Source organism: Phragmites australis, chromosome 9 (genome assembly GCF_958298935.1).
Source record: "Phragmites australis chromosome 9, lpPhrAust1.1, whole genome shotgun sequence".
Lineage (NCBI taxonomy): Eukaryota > Viridiplantae > Streptophyta > Magnoliopsida > Poales > Poaceae > Phragmites > Phragmites australis.
The window spans coordinates 30,185,511-30,202,632 of NC_084929.1; the positions used below are offsets into that span (position 1 = coordinate 30,185,511).

At 48.0% G+C, this 17,122-nt stretch overlaps 1 protein-coding gene across 1 annotated transcript; it reads left to right on the top strand.

The window, feature by feature from the left end:
- The first annotated feature begins 2,295 nt into the window (after window positions 1-2,295).
- Window positions 2,296-3,865, top strand: LOC133929839 (transcription repressor OFP1-like). The gene has a single exon (XM_062376598.1). It carries the CDS (start codon window positions 2,396-2,398, stop codon window positions 3,485-3,487), a length of 1,092 nt encoding a protein of 363 aa, XP_062232582.1. The 5' UTR covers window positions 2,296-2,395; the 3' UTR covers window positions 3,488-3,865.
- Window positions 3,866-17,122: the final 13,257 nt, after the last annotated feature.

The window sequence follows — 17,122 nt, forward strand, 5'->3', positions numbered from 1 at the left end:
CAACGGTCATATTTTTCCTTAACGCCGAATGATCCGGCGTGCACCATCTCTAAACATCGGACCTTCCGGTGTGTGACATCGCTCATTGCCAGCTGCCACTAGCCGTTGGAACTCTACTCAAACTCATTGTGAACACCGAATGTTTTGATGTTATCTTGAACTCCATCACCAGACTATTCGGTGTGTACAAGCTTCTGATCGCCAGACCATCCGGTGTGTACAACCAACTCTTCATCACTTAAAACCAATTTCTGAAAAATGCTCTTACGTAGTCAACTCTTCATCGCCAGACCATCCGGTGTGTATAACCATACCACACAAGTCGCTGCAATATCTCCTGAAAAATCCTCCGACGTGTATACCTTGCTGAGCACCGGACCATCCGGTGTAGTCTTCAATTTTCTCTTCTGAGACGAAAACACTCCAACGTGTACATTTTACTAAGCATCAGATCATCCAGTGAGTGCAATCTTTTCTGAACTCATCCTATTCAAACTTTCGTGAGTTCCTTTTTGGTGGCTTCTTCATGTATTACATCCATAAGATCTACTAAAACATATACTTGATAAAATATTAGTCTTATTAACTATGTTATCATTAATCACTAAAATCACATACATACCCTAAAATGACCATATTCGCTACATTACCGTCATCAGCTATTTATTTATGAGCTACACTAATTATGCTACTATTTATTACTACTGAAATTACATTCATTTATTATATGCACAATTAAACTATTATAGTATATGTAATGAGATTTCCCTTTTAGCTTAAAACATGGTTACTTATATTTACCTGCATTTAAAACTACTCCTTAAATTAGCCAAAGAATATTCCTAGTTTTATGGCAAAATACACTCAAATTAAATAAATTTAGACAAAATTTATGAAATTGGTGTGTTTGGATAGATCTTTAATTTAGATGAACTTCGGTGAAAGAATCGTCAAAATCGGAGTTGAAATGGAGGAGAAACGGGCCTCTCAAAGTTAATCAAAAGGTTAGTTCTGGAGAGAAAAAAAGAAAAAGAGAGAATATTCCCGAAATATTCTCAAACAAAGGATCTTTGATCAATATTTTTAGAAAATCGGAAAATGGCAGTGTTTCGTTGACCAGGTTCACGGGGTTGTGGACCAAAGCAGCTTCGGTGTGTGGTCCATGATGGACTGACTACATGGACCAAGACTGATGTGGCAGGGGATCAGCTCAGCGGGGCCCACTTGTTAGTGACATAGAGAGAGAGAGAGCTCGGCTTGGCTTGGTCCGGTTCGACTCGTAGGGCTCACTTGATAGGCTCACGCACAAGAGAGGGAGAGAACGACAGGTCTAGATTTGCCAGCGGCGGTAACGACCTCGCTGGAGGTGACGAAGGAAACTGACGACGGCAGACACAAGTATGTGAGCTCGGGTGTGGGTGCTGCTTGGGTCCAGGTGGATAGAGAGAGAAGGGAGAGGAAGAGAGGGGCGACGGTGCTCATCGACGAAAGGAGGTAGCCGGTGACCTTCGGTGGAGAATAGGCGGCGACGACTAGGCTTTGGGGGGAAGAAAAAGGGGGAGAGGAAGTGGCGTTGAGGCGAGGTAGTGCAGCGGGAAAGGAGGCTAGTGGCTGGGTTTTATAGTCAGTGAGGACCGTGGAGGATGACAACAATAATATGGCGATGGGGGAGGGCATGGTTGCAGTGACGGTAGAGTATCGTAGCTCAACGTTGTGCCAGTGCTATCAAACAGTGGCACTGTGCAATGCGATAGGATAGAGAAAAGAAGCACAATAGAATTTAAGGGTCATTTTGCGCCTCCACCTACGTTTTGTAAGTCGTAATTCTTAACCATGCATATATAGTGGTTAGTCTTCAAAATATCATCTTCCATAGTCTCCATGCTATCATACAATTTCGTTTTGCTAATTGTAAGTCACTTGATCTTATATGTAAGTCAATGTTTATAGCTAGTATTGAATTTGCAGTTACATTCTTGTTAGTGCCTATTTTGCAAAAGAGCATTGTGCACGTACAACCATTTAAATATAACTAAAGATCTAATATCTGAATTCACTTAGATGAAAACTCATAAATGTATGATTATACTCGAGGTGCACTTAAATGGTGGTAAGTAAAGCATTTCCCTTTGCAAAAGTGCAGGGTGCCAGGTGTAGTGAACCAACTGGACCCTGAGCGGGTGGGACGCACTGTTCATAGAGAGGAGTAGGACCAAAAAAGAGCACCTCACGTCCCACGCTTCCCACCCCGCGCGCTGCGCTACTTAATACTTACCTCTCTCCGCCCTCAAGCCGCCTTGGCCCTCGCTCTGGTCCCCGACCACCACCTCCCCTGCTTCACCTCTCCGGCTCTCCTCCTCGTACAACGCAAAGATCTCTTGCCAGCGGCGGGGCCATGGGCCGGCGCAGATTCCGGCTCTCCGACATGATGCCCAACTCCTGGTTCTACAAGCTCCGCGACATGCGCCGCGCGCAGGGCCGCCCTGGCGGCGTCGGCGGCTCCGGTGTTGCGAGCGCAATACAGCATTCGTCGTCATCGTCATCGCCGCGGGGGACAAGGCCCGCCACGAAGACTGCCTCCCCGTGTCGTGGGTCTGTGGCGCTCCCGCACAGGGCGTCGTATTACTACACCACCCAGGACCGGGAGCTCCCGCCGTCGCCGCCGCCGCAGCCGAGGACTGCCACGGAGGAGGACCGTCAGCTGTTCCCCCTGCCGCAGTCTCCGCCGAGTTGCTCCTCCAGGAGGCAGCACAGGGTTGGGCCCGTCAGGGTGGGGATGGGGCGAGAGCTGGCGCCCGTGGCCGAGGCGCCGGACGCTCCCCAGCGCCGGCGTGACATGTACGTCGGGCGTGATGGCGTCGAGGACGTCGGGCAGGTCCGGATGCCGGCGGTGACCGCGTCATCGGAGGACAGCCTCAGGGGCATGGTGATCGCGTCGGACACGGACACGGACATCGTCATAGACCTCCGGGCAGAGGACACGGCTGAGAGGGTGCTTCGGCCGATCGTGACCAGGCCGGCGAGGAACAAGGTCGTCCGGTACGCGCAGAAGGAGAGGCACGTCGACGTCGCCGACGCGACGCTGAGAGCCAACTTTGCCTCTGAACAGGGCAGCAAGGGCAACCCAAAGCGCTCGGCCGTGTCCACGGGGCGCCGCCTCAAGACGCGCGCCAACAGCCCGCGGCTGGTGTCCAGGTGCAGGAAGGGCAAGCCGACGACCCCAGCGGCGGCGTCACCACGGAAGACGACGCCAGCACCGCCTCCGCCGCTCTCTGAGAGCTTTGCGGTTGTGAAAGCGTCGGCCGACCCGAGGAGGGATTTCCGCGAGTCCATGGAGGAGATGATCTCCGAGAAAGGCATCCGCGACGCCGCCGACCTGGAGGACCTCCTCGCGTGCTACCTCGCCCTCAACGCCGCCGAGCACCACGACCTCATCGTCGAGGTGTTCGAGCAGATTTGGACGAGCCTTGCCAGCGTCAGGCCGTGATCAACGCCATGAGGTCACCATCATCACTCAGTAACATCCATTGCCAGCCGCAGATTAACTAGCGTAGTTCTTGACTTGCTGTCAATGGCAGCAATAAGAAATCTCCATAACAAAAACAAAGAAGAAGAAGAAAAACCTTGCTCGATCTGCTAAAGGTTTGGTTCTTCCCGTGTTCGTGCTCGTGCTCGTTGATTCTTGCCCCTGAGGTGCTTGATCGCCTGGTGCATGAGCTGCTTTCATGAGCGTTACTCGTGTGAACAGTTGTCAGTAGACAGGACACTTGTAGGCTGTACTACATCATCAGTTATTACACTTACTATTCTGCACGATCTCTGCTGTCTCAAATTAAATCCAGGTGAATCAGCCGAATCATGGTGTCTAATGAGAACTAACACTTCAGATTTAGAGTAAGTTGATTTGAGTGCAAAGGCAATGCTCTCCAATCCATTGAGCACTTATGTTCTAGGGTGTTGTGGCTGTATCCTATGATATCTAGGAGATGGTACTGATTTCATGGAATAAAAAATACTGCCAGTGTCATCCTGTAGATCTGTGGTAAATGTTCGGGCATGCTGGAACAGAAGATATCAATGTCTTGCTTCATAGCTCTGGATCGTAGCCGTAGAAAATAACAACCTTCCGACCTTATGCTGTATGCAGGGCAGGCGCAGTGAAAACAAACGTATCCGCCACAACACAGTCCAGCCCGATGTACCTTGAATCTTGGGTGATCATTGGAGATACAGCTTCTAGTTTTACTCACTTATGTGCTCTTGTACATTTGACACTCAATCCATATGACCTGTATTTTCGCTGCAGCATAGAATCGTTATTTTTTTTCGAGAAGGTGGAATGCACAAATTTCATTAAGCAGGGCACAGAAGCGCTACTAGTTCCTGTTAGGATATATGCTTCAAAATTAGAGCTGCTGACGCGGAAGACCAGTCGGATCTATCCTCCTAGTCTCTGATGCAACCGACGCGCAGCGAAAGCATGGTGGACTCGTAACCCATTTGTTAGGATATTATGTTTTAAAATTGGATATAAAGTTATAATCCAACACTTAGCGCTAATAAATAGAGGTCACCTTCTATATTTTTATCTTAAGTCATTGTAATACATATTTATCTTTTGTAGTTTTTTACCTTCGTATTGAAGGGTTTTTTTCACGGTACATCATGTATCTTTTATATCATAAATCCTAACAAATGTTATCGGAGCCGAATTTGACATGGGAGACGAGAAAAAAATAGAAGATGAGTTTTCGGTTCCAAACTACTGTTTGTCATCTGGGATTTGTCGGTACGCCGTTAAATTCGTGCTTCCCGTGTCCATTAGTTCCAACCATTCCTATTACACATATCAACAGATATTGTCCAGCACTACAGCTCAAGGCCTAGTTATGACGATTGGATCTTGAGATGCTTGGCGATCACTAGGATCTTCTTGGTCCTTACAGGACACAAACTGTGGCTACAAGTAAGTAGCTAGGAGTAGGACTGGACTACAGCATCTGCCAAAAAGGCCTAGCAATAGAATTCAGCGATCGTACTTCATATGTGTTTCAACTCATACAGGAAGCAGGGCTAGCCTGGAGGGGGCAAACGGGGTGGCCGTCCAGGGCCTCATATAGGAAGCAGCTTTGCTTACTGGGGTTAAATAGCTGATGCAAACCTTTGCTGGTCGGATGCTTTCAAATCAATGTGAGATTCAAAAAATTTGGAAGTACCAATCTCTAAATCCATACAAACCCTAAAGATATGGAAGCTTGGGACACGAGGTCATCGACTCCTCACAGCAGGACTCTGAGGATAGGAAGCGGAGACACAGAGTTCACGAGTTGAAGCGGTTTTGGTAGCCCACGACGGTGAGCTTCTCCTCTAGGTCATGCACTCGTGCTTCGCCACGTGGAGGGTGGCGATCTCATATGCTGGACGCCATGACCGCATCGTGAAATAATTTTTTTTAATGCACCGAATTATTTATATATTAATTATTTTTTATGTTTTAATTCAATGGGTCCCATTTTTAGTTCGTCCCGTGCCACTAAAATCTCAGGACTGACCCTGATAGGAAGTAACATGCACAGTAGTGCAGTGCATATTCCACTGCCTAGCAAATGAGAACCATGTGTATGCTAATATTCAGAAAACGAACGATGTTTATTCACTTGAAAATCTCTTAAAAACGATCAGATCGATACTTGAATTCACTGCTTGTAACTTCAGGTGACGTTATGAAGTGCCCATTTGTAGCCTAGGACAAGGGGCATGTGTCGCAACGATGTAGGAGGGATAATTTCTTCTTCTGTGTCGTCAAAAACTTGGGATGATGATGGACATTTAACAATTTATATGTACGGAGGTAAGGATGCTTCCCCCACCCCCGCCCTCCCCTAGCCGTTGTCGCCGCCTCTGCCACCTTCACACCACCCGAGTGCCCTCCCCACCATTCTCAAGCACCCTCACTCCCCAAACAACCAGATCTCCCAAAGCCCACCTCCTCCTAGCACTAAGCTCTCCCTAGATCTGGGGCTTTACTCAGTAAAAACCCCTCCCCCACCCCCTCTACCTAGATTCGGCCTGCTGAATGAGATTGTGATCTCAAAGATGCTGCCCATGGCCACCAACTTGCCTCACACCTACGCCGAGGTCATCAAAGGTCCACCTAACACCTTTAATCTCGGCCCCTAACCATCAAAGCATCACCCCCATGCCTTCAATACTCCACTTGCACTCGCCTTTAAGGTCTAGTTATCACGACGGATTTTGGTTTACCCTTAACCCGACGCCTCTATGCCCTAGACGCCCATCATGTCACCATGCCCGCTCATCTGCTGCTTCAGGCGGGGCACCGTCGCGTGTCTGGCCCTCTAATGCGGCGGGGATCCAACAAGATCTGGTGGAGAAATGACATACATTCAACAAGTAGTACTCCCACTTCAAATGGGCGCCTTGCTCACTTGGAGTGCTGCCCAGACCACTTCGCTCCCCTTGCAAGCTCTTGATTCAGAACCCTCATACGAGGACATCACACCAACTATCTGGCCTCGAACCATCATGCCATGGCATGTCACGAATCGGCCCGGTGGCTATGTTGTCACCGTTCGGCTCATCGATAGTGTGACTGCAAACTCTATGGCATTGTCGGTCTCTTTGGGCCTCATCGCTACATAACTACCACTCCTCGACATGACTCTGGGTGTCTACCCGCAGACATGCTTCCTCTACACCAGCATGACCATCCATCCGTGCAAGGTTGGCATCACCTATGCACGGTAGCTCACTAACCGGCCTCGCCCCGCTCGACCACCTCAACCCATCCGCTTCCCTCCTCCACACGAATGGTGACTATGGGCCACCCAAGCACAAGACTAGATGAGGATGTTTGCTTGTCCCCATGTCCTTCGACTGTGAGTGTCAACTAAGAAATGGGAAGGCACAACTCTGGTGCCCTGGGCCATCAGCCTTCCCCACAGTGGCAACACGTGACAAATCTAGGACACCACAATCGATGAGTTTTGTCTCTACTGGGGCGAGGTTGTCGTCTCCAAGCATGCTCCAGAACAATTCCTCATCAAGTTTGAGAACAAGAAAGACTAAGAGGCAGCGATCAAGCAAAGGTGAATCAAGCGCAATGGCATTGACCTCCGATTGATACTGTGGCAGAGCCTCGGTTAGGTCCTCAGTGTGGCCCTCTTATTTTACGTTCGCCTATGATTGGAAGGTGTCCCGATCCATGCTTGGTCGTCAAGGATCGTGGAACGCATCATCGGGCATTCCTACGCTCTATAGCACATCATCATGGATATGCTACATCCTACTAACACAAGTTCCAACAAACTCTAGGTGTGGACTCCTAACCCAAGTAAGATCCCAAAGACCATGTGGCTTAATTTCATCAATCAGGCCACATGCAGCTCTTTTTCATTCGTGCATGTTTCGGGGGATCCATCGTGGAGGTGACAGTATGAAACAAAATATCATGTCATCATCCATCATGATCGGCTTGAGGACTTCACGACCAACAACATCCTTCTTCAATTTGCCTCCTCCAGTTCTGCACCATTTGCCCCGACTTCTGTCCCCTTCACCTAGTTCTTGGGGAAGGTGGATGACGAGCCAAACCCAGCCCAGATCAGACTCCACAGCTCATTCTGCATCCCCGTGAAGATCACAACACGGTGCCTAGCCCTAGATGTAGGGATGGCAACCACGATGAACATGATGGGAAAACACGCCATACTCATGGCCTCAGGTCATGCCACGACGACCACCCCTATAGGTTGCATCATCACAGGAAGTAGCATGATTCAAACAACGATGAGCACAATAGTGGGCATGACAACCACGGTCCACACTAGGGTTAGGGGTATACATGCGTGGGAGCTTGGCGTGCCCACTCCCACTCTTCACGCTGAAGGATCACTAGTGACGAATGCCATGATTTGGGCAAATGCTGCGGCGGGATTCTAGGCACCACTGAGGGCTAGGACATGACAAAGAAGATGGTGGCACTGGAGTGTAACACTTCTAAAAATTCAAAGAAAACAAGTCAAAAGACAAACTCAAAATTTGAATTCACTTTTCCCTCCCTTGGACCATTCCGGGCCAAAGCTTGACCCACCTCTTTCCTTCTCCCTGGGTCAAGCCAGTCCCCCTTCCCTCCCTTTGGCCCAACCAGCCCAGCCCGACGCCACCCCCTCCCCCCCCCTTCTTCTCCTTCCCCTGCCTCCGTGCACTCGAGTTCCTAACAACCACGACCACCACAGCAAATCATCGTGCCGCCTCTGCCACCCTGTCTCCCGTCCCCTCTCTGCAAGGTCACCACACACAAGAGCCGACAACGAGCGCACAGTGCCCACGCGAACCGAGCCATGTATGGACAACAGTAGGTCACCACCGACCACGGCCTTGCCTCCCCTTCCGCCTCTCTCTCACTCTTTCTGTGATTGCATACGCGCGCGATGTCACCTCACCTACACCTCAACCACTGGTGCAAGTTGACATCGGCCTCGCCGCATGGCCAAAGCCGCACGCCATGGCTAGACATCCACCGTGATTGCCAACCATTGCCTTGGCTACCACCCCCCACTACCTATAAAAGGCCCTGGCCAAACTCCCGCCTCACTCCATAGTAGCCAAACCGAGGCAAAGGTGCTCTTCTTCCTCCCTGTCTCTCTCCCTCCCTTAATGTTTTTTCCCTCCGATGACAACCGCCATCGATCCATTACCAGAGACCACCACCGGCCAAATGGACCAAGCGGCGAGCTTCACCCGACCACCCTTCACCTCCCCCGCCCCTCTTCCTAACCCCTCCCCTCTCTCAAGAGCCGCCACCGAGCCCACATGGCTGTCGACCTCCGCCCCCATCACTGGCTGCCGATGGTGACTCACTGACCAAGCCGAATGGGGAGATCCCTCCCTCGCACCCCACGCTCACTCTCGATGCCTAAAAACCTTGCCTAGATCATCTCTCCGTGTTTTCCCTGTCGGCCACCATCGCTCCCAACTCTGAATAGTAAACTTTTTCTTTTTTCCTAGATTTAATTTTTGAAAGCCTGATTCTCCTCCTTTTTAGCTCTGATTTCGATAATTCTTTTGCTAATATTCATCTAAATTCAATCCTTATCTGTTCTCCTCAGTTTTGTAATATTTTAGAGATAAATTGAGTGGTTATGTGTATTTATTTTATTTGTTGTATGCCATGCTTTAGAGACCGGAGCGTTCGAGGAAGAGGACGAGGAGCCGAGAGAGGAAGACTTCGAGTAGGACTCCCTCGAGGACTTCAGCGGATGCAAGTCTCAATCCATTTTCCCTCGTTGATCATATTGTACCCAGTTTTATTATCACAACTCATAGCAGTCGTTTTTCTACCAAATAATTGCATGAGTATTATTTATCTAGTTATGTCTTATTGTAGATTAGCCGGCCTGATTGCTATCATTCCAAATATAACCTTGATAACCCTAGAATTACCATCTCGTCAATATTAATTACGCTAAGGTGAATCCATTATTACTAGTATGCTTAGGGTGTGTATTTCACTGTTATTTCATGCTTTACCATAATTAGTTTTTGCGAACTGTGTAAAATGTGGCGCTTTGGTGATGTGTGGGTTATTGGGATGGGAAGAGTTACCAGATGGCTAATAATAAAATAAAACATGTTAGAGTTGAGGCAAATTAGGGTTCTGGCCCAAAATACCTTGGGAGCTAAGTGATGCCTGTGTGGCAGGCTTATTGGGGAGATATTTGACTTTGGTTCGGTTAAGGACCGAGTTGGTGTGACATCTTACCTACTCTTCACAGTACAGTCACTCAATCTTGTATGTAGCAGGGCTTAGTCTAAACCTCACTAGCTAGTATACTAGTCGTCCGGAGGTAGGAGTGCAATGTGAAACCATGGAGCAGGTGCAGGCTTGTCGACCCAGTTGGAGGCCTAGTTGCAAGTCAGGAACCCCTTGTTAGTTTTCGTAGGCGACAAGTGGGATGATGCTATGGTGGATAATGGTTTTGTTGAGTCGCACTACCACGATGATGGTGTTGCTAAACTTAGCTTGTAGGTAAAGTGTACTACTCTACAGAGATAAAACTATTCGAATAGATGTGTTCACGATTATGGACGAACTATGGTTTGGTCACCACAACTAGCATGAGTTGTGTGTGTTTCCTTGGAGTGTAAGTGGCCAGGGTGTGCCTGCTTTTGGAAATAGATCTGGCAGTATGACGTGGGTTGCTATGGATGTAGTGTCCAACAACATTAAAACTTGGACCCTGGTGACCTTCCACCATAGCCAAACCCTCCTTCATTAATAATTATGTATATTTTTCACACAACATGTCTTATGAAAATAAACCCTTGCATATGCAAACTTGGCATTTCCACAAAACTATGTTTATAGCCTTACCCTTGTCAATACCGTATGCATGTATTCATACCCCTTGATGTAGGGCAAGGATTTGGACTTGATGAGTATGTTCATACTCATCCTTGCTTATGATTTCAAAGGAGGATCCGGACTTCACCGACACTGACGGTGAGGCTGACGCTTAAGTCGTGGTCACGTTCACACCCAAGTTACCTGTGAAATGGCATGCCCCATGCTGTGCCCTCTAGTGGTGTGGACTTGATTGTTCGTGAGCTTTAACATAATCCTTTATATACTATTAGCTTGGTGAATTTATTTCACCACTCTCTTTTATTGTATGACTGTGTTACCACCTATTGTAAGACTTGTATTTACTAGTAACTGGTTCAGGGACTGATATAATAAAGTTTAAGACATCAAGATGACCCAGGACACTTCATGGAGGCCACATCACAAGAGGTGGCACCGCTGACCAACACATTTGTGCTAGAAAATGGCTCACTGTTGTCGTCCCTGGAACAACTACGAAGCAAAAAAGAAGCTGACCTCCAACTGTTGTTCTCCATCCAGGCTCAAGCTCTGCGAGCAGAGCTACACGACCTAGTCTCCGACAAGGTTCACTCCTCAGTTCATGCTTCATTTGCAATAATCCATTCATGTATGAATGATTTGCAGGTAACCCAAACAAGGTGGATGGAAAAGGCGGGAGACTACATTCTCAAAGCATGCACGCTGGCTGACAAGTTGTGCATCACTGAGGCACCTTTGCTACCGGCTAACGTAGTTGCTATAGACCCCTTTGCCTCTCTCGTCATCGAGCCATGGTGCAATGCATGTGGTTAAAATGGTTGTAGTTGCATGTTTTCTCAATCTTCCATGATTGGCTTAAATCTAAACATTTTGTCATGGATTGTCTGTGACCTGAACTCTGTGGCACGGTGCAATACGGTGTATGAGACGATTGTGTGGCTACTTGTCACATAGCTTGTCTCCAAGATACAAAGTTTTGCGATCTTCAACCGAACACTATGTTTGCCCGCGCCCCTAACAGACTCTCCAATTTCGCACATAGACCATCCATCAGAGTCTAAAGACCAAGAGGTGTGATCCTATTGCTATGGAATGACAATATAGTCGATGTTCAAAACATTACAATAGGACGCTACCACATTTTCGTGTACGTGACTGTTAAAGAATGCTCAACCATTGTCGTCCTCACCTCAGTCTACAGGCTGACATGTGACTCTAGGAAAATGGCTTTCCTTTATGAGACTCATAGCATTAAGCCTCTAGCGGGTCAGAAATGGCTTATTATTAGGGATTTTAGTCAAATCCTACAAGCCGTAGTTAAAAAAAAAGAAGTAAAAACATCAACTGTAGCCAAATGGGCCATTTTTGCATAACCTTGAATGATTGTGAACTCAAGGAGATCCACGTTCAAAATAGAAAAACTAGTTGGAGCAATAAGAGATGCAACCCGACCCTTGTTAGACTAGACAGAGCCTTCGACAACACCTAATGGTTTTCTGCATTTCAATGTCATACTTTGCATGCCTTGTACATCTCCCACTCAGACCATTGTCCACTTCTACTATTGAATCAGAGCGGCCCTAAGAGACCAAAATCTTTCAAGTTTGAAAACTTCTGGACGTGAATACCAGGGTTTATTGACATTGTTAAATTGGCATGGAACAAGCAGACAAGTCATCATGATCCTTTCCACATTATAAACCAAAAGTTGTGTACCACAGCCCAAGAGCTCAAGGTATGGAGTCAAAAGCTAATGTCTAACACAAAGCTACAACTGTTCATGGCCCTTGATGTCATCTCATGGCTTGACACAGCCCAAGAAGCTAGAAATCTCACGAGTCAAGATAGATGCCTTCATGCGAAGCTCAAAAAGCGAATAGTGGGCATCGTGGTCATTGAAAGGGCACAAAAAAGTAGGTCTCATGCATTTCTTACCTCAAAGAGGGAGATAGAAACACAAGGTTTTTCCACCTAAAGGTCAGTGCAAGGAGACAAAAACTCCAAGCTAGCCATGGATGGGCAACTACACATGATGAGCAAAGTGGCCCTCATTTAGAAGCACTTCGCGGCTTTCATGTCCCCGCCACCTAGCCGATCAATTGATCTCAACCAGGGCCTCATGAACTTGCCTATCAATGACCTAAAGGCACCAAAGAATCCTTTCTCTAAAGAGGAAGTCCAGCATGCCATCGATTGCATGCCTGCTGATAAAACCCTGGGTCCCAATGGTTTCACTGGGCTATTCTTCAAAAAATGCTAGACCATCATCAAACTGGACATCGTTTCAGCTGTTCGAGCCTTTTATGACCTATGTGCCTCCAATTTTGGTCTTCTAAACTCGACCAACATCATTCTTCTACAAAAAAAAGAGGGTGCTGAGAGCATTGCAGATTTCAGAACAATTTCCCTAATCCACTTGCTAGCAACGTTCTCTTGAAAATCCTAGCTCTATGCCTTGCAACACAAATGAACTCTCTGATCTCGCCATGAAAAGGCATTTTCATCACATGATGCAACATCCAAGACAATTACATGGTTGTTCGGGGCACAACAAGACGTGGCTCCAAAGAAATATAATGCTTTCCCTGGTAATCGAACTAGACATAACTAAAGCTTTCGATTCAATGAGATGGGAATATCTACTATCCATACTACAACACTTGGACTTTCCACCATGTTGGCGCGAGTTGGTCTCAATCCTCCTCACCTCATCTTCGTCAAGAATTTTTGTCAACGGTGAGCCTAACCCTCCAATTAAGCATGGTTGAGCGCTATGACAGGGGGACCCACTCTCAACGCTTCTCTTTGCACTAGCTATTGATCCCTTATAGCGCATCTTTGACCTCACCGTTCAGGATGGGCTAAGATAAAATTTGTGCAACTTTGGTTGACAGTTCAACAGATTGAACTAAATGGTCATATATAGGATGGCATCTCCTGGAAATTCACCCATCACGGCGAGTACACGTTGGGTTCAACCTACAAGGCGCATTTCACAAGCTCTGCCCAAACAAACAAACAAACTTTTAGTGGTTGTTTTGGAGAGCGTGCCCCCTTAAATGCAAGCTTTTCGCTTGGATAGCCAACCAGAATAAACTATGGACCTCAGATAGGCTGGCAGGTAGAGGATGGCCCTCCAACCAAAGGTATGTTATGCAGACGTGCGGCTGAGATTGACCATCACCTATTTGTTGAATACATATTCACCAAACGCATCTAGCATGACCTATCGCAATGGCTTGGGCAGCTTGCATTACAGTCACACTGATGTGCAATGACTTCAACGGTACACCAGTGGTGGACATCTATGGCCACCAGACTTAACTCCTCAAAAAGAGGGCTCAAATCGTTTATCATTCTAGTGTGCTGGGAAATATGGAATGAGTGCAATGCTAGGACTTTTAGTCGCCTGGAGCACCCGACAGGGCGGTCTCCCAAAGAATCAGAGACAAGGCAACCCTTTGGGTTTTTGCTAGAGCATGGTTTTTAGACCGCCTTATTCCATGAGAGTAGTCTTGTTCCCTGTTTTCTTGTGTTTTTCTTTTTGTCTTTCCAGGGCCACACTCTTAGCTTTGCTTTCTTGTTGCCTGTTGAACTTTCCTCTTATCAATATAATAGGAAGCTCTTCTGCTGGTTCGTTTAAAAAAAACATCAGATGATGCCCCTTGAATGGCGCAAGGAGGGTGCCAATTTTGGAAGCACAGCTGCTGTTGTCCACTGCCAGCGTAAGAGCAGCAAAGCCAGCAACACATGATCGGAGTACATGCTTCCCAATTCCCATAATAAGCAGGGCATGCACTGAATTCAGATGCCAATCTGAATTCAGGTGAGAAACATAAATACAGTAGGTTCTCCTGATTGGTCTTCAGAAAAAGCAGTGCCCATTAGATAAACTAGTTTTAAAAAAAACACTGAGCTAGTACCCTATGACAGCACTTGTTTTATGTGCAAGATTGCACGGGTATCTCCCTCGTTGCTCCCGCCAAATCACCCCATCATGTCCGTTCATGAACACACAGCTCAAGCTTTGTCCCGTGCGTTTGGCCGGATTACCGAGTCCACACACATGTACGTCCACGCAGCGATGAACAGGGAGATCGAAGCCAGCCAGCGTCCTGTGATCTGATCTCGCAGATATGTTTCGAGCAGAGAGTGCAGTTTAGCCACTGTGCAGGCCACTGGTGGCCGAAGCTTCCATGGAGCGGTCACAGGTGAAAGAATCGCGGTCACTCAACGGTGACGGCGCGCACAGCGACCTGTCTCCGAGCCTTGCCGCTTCGGGCCAAACAATAACCGACGGAAAGGCAGAACGCGTCGCGTCGTCTGACGAAGCAACCCCTGCAATGTAGACGGTCAAACTGAAAGGCTATCATGCATTGGGTACTTGCATGGATAAGTATGGCATGGTGTGGTAACTTGCAGCTGGTAGGTGATACGTCGATCGTGCATCCTTCGTCAAATGGTGGCATTTGTGCCGCTGTGGCTGCAGCGAATCTGCTCCTGGTGTATGTATGCACACGAATACACGATCGATCCTCGCGAAAGGGACTGCGAGTTATGCCTGTATTTTCATGGGGGATTCGGTTTGCTTTCTGAATGTCTTTTTTGTAGCGCGTCAGTGCTGACATGAAGTATTCATTCATAACGGACAAGGAGCTGGAGGAAATGACAGGAGCAAAGCAAATGGGAAGGAAGATGAAGATTGTTGGTTGTGAAAGAAAAATGAAGCCTTACAGCATATGGTAAGAAGCCGACGGACCAGACGACATATTTACGGACAAAATGGGAGATGAAGAAGAAAACAATGAGAAAGCTAGCTACGTCGATTCCTTGCTTGGACTATGGAAAAGAAACAAACAAAGCGGTGGAGAGAGAAACAAAGCCCAGACTAAGCAAAGATTGCGCAAATGATTGCAAAATCGCAATGATTAGGATCGGCACACGAGGGGGTGGGGACCCGAGCAGCGACCGGCCGTGTGGCAACACTGGCATCGCCGCATCAGCTCCTGCGCTCCAAGCGTTGCCGTCCTCCTCCGGCCGTGCGTCGAACGGCGTGGTCCACTCCCTGATCGGCCCATCCCAACCGACGGCCCGGGACTTCACGGGACGCGCGCCGCGTTTGCCAGCCGCGCTTGCGCAACGAGCGCCCCGCCCGCACGGCTGCTCTTTCCAAGTGGTTAGCGGAGCGAGGACTCGGTGCCGCGGTGGGGCGTCCGCGGAAGTCTTCGCCGCGCGACAGTGCAAGGCGGCGCAACGCAACAAGCCGGGACTGCTGCCTGTTGGCACACAGCCACAGGATCGCAAGCTTCTGCAGCAAAGAGGACACAACAATAGCAGGAATCGACAAGAACAGAACAATCAAGTTTTTCTGGGTGGACAGAGCTACTTTCTTCTGTTGAATAATAATTGATGTCATACAATACGAAATACAACTGAATGCTACTTATACTAGCAGCAGAACCGGATCATGGAATCTCACGATCCACTAAAAACGGAAACAAACTTATGCACACCGCATGTTATTTTTGACCACGCACTCACGCATGCCCGGCGCTCTCGCCGTGGCCACTTCCTGATTGAACTCCTGACGACGCGCTCTCCCTGCTGACTCCACGCCAACGACTAGCATGCCAACGGGCCACATTCATGATTAAATCTAACACTGCCGACGACTGTGTGCCGGCAGTTGGATTGTTGAGAGACGGGCACGGCCACAGTGCAGCACGAGGGTAGGTAGGCGTTGTGTTGCTTGATTCACGGTCTCTGTCAGGGACTTGTTTGGTCTCTCTCCGTGACGGTGTTACAGGATCGACCATGAAGGGTGAAAGGGACGGCCGGCATGGAACGTATCGGGCTGACACATCTACTTTGTCGCGCAGAATCGGCCGGTGTCAGTCTTTACTGGAAATGGGTTATTGCCTTCTGACTGCAGCCAAGTTTGGTTAGTAGTCCGTACAACGTACGAAGAGGGGGAGAGTTCTTTTTTTAGCGCAAACACGAACGCTATATTAACCATTGATAGAGTCACAATCCTTGCTGATTTCATCTGCTAGGAAATTTGGTACGCAACTTAACCAAGTATAAGAAGTGAGCCGCACCATTGGCCATCCGGTCGACATAAGAAAAGGAAATAGAAGTAAATCTCCTAGCTAGCTCCTGAATGTCTTGCCAAGTACTGGAAATGGAAGAACGAGCACCATCATTGTTCTGCAGCATATTAACCAAAGTGATACTATCAGTTTCCAGGATTACTCGTTGAACTACCAAACTTTGTGCTGTTGTAAGGCCATCTCGTGCCGCTAAAGCCTCTGCCATGAAAGCATCGCTCAAGTTATCATACCAGCGCGCTTGTGCCATAATCAAGCAGCCGGCTGCATTACGTACCACAGCTCCCGTACCACCTGTATGAGACTGTACGCAAAAAGCAGCATCAGTATTTACTTTCATGGTACCTTCCTCAGGTGCCTGCCAATGCACAGAGTGTTGTATTTTTATAGTCGGTTTCTGATGCAACTGGAGGACATCATCCACCATATGTGTGACGTGTTTAGCTGCTGCAATTGGACTTCAAGAAACTTTGTCATGCTTGCAACTGTTTCTCCCAGACCACAACGACCAGCAGCAACAAGCAAAGAAAGCTGCATCTTCTGTTGAAAACTGATTGCCAACCAGCAAGTCCTTTGCCCATGTGGATGGATGCAAAATTGGAGGTTTCTTCCCAGTGAAATCTAGAAT

What these genes read in the sequence shown, in the direction of transcription:
- LOC133929839 (XM_062376598.1), top strand. Translation starts at nt 2,396, where the DNA reads ATGGGCCGGCGCAGATTCCGGCTCTCCGACATGATGCCCAACTCCTGG.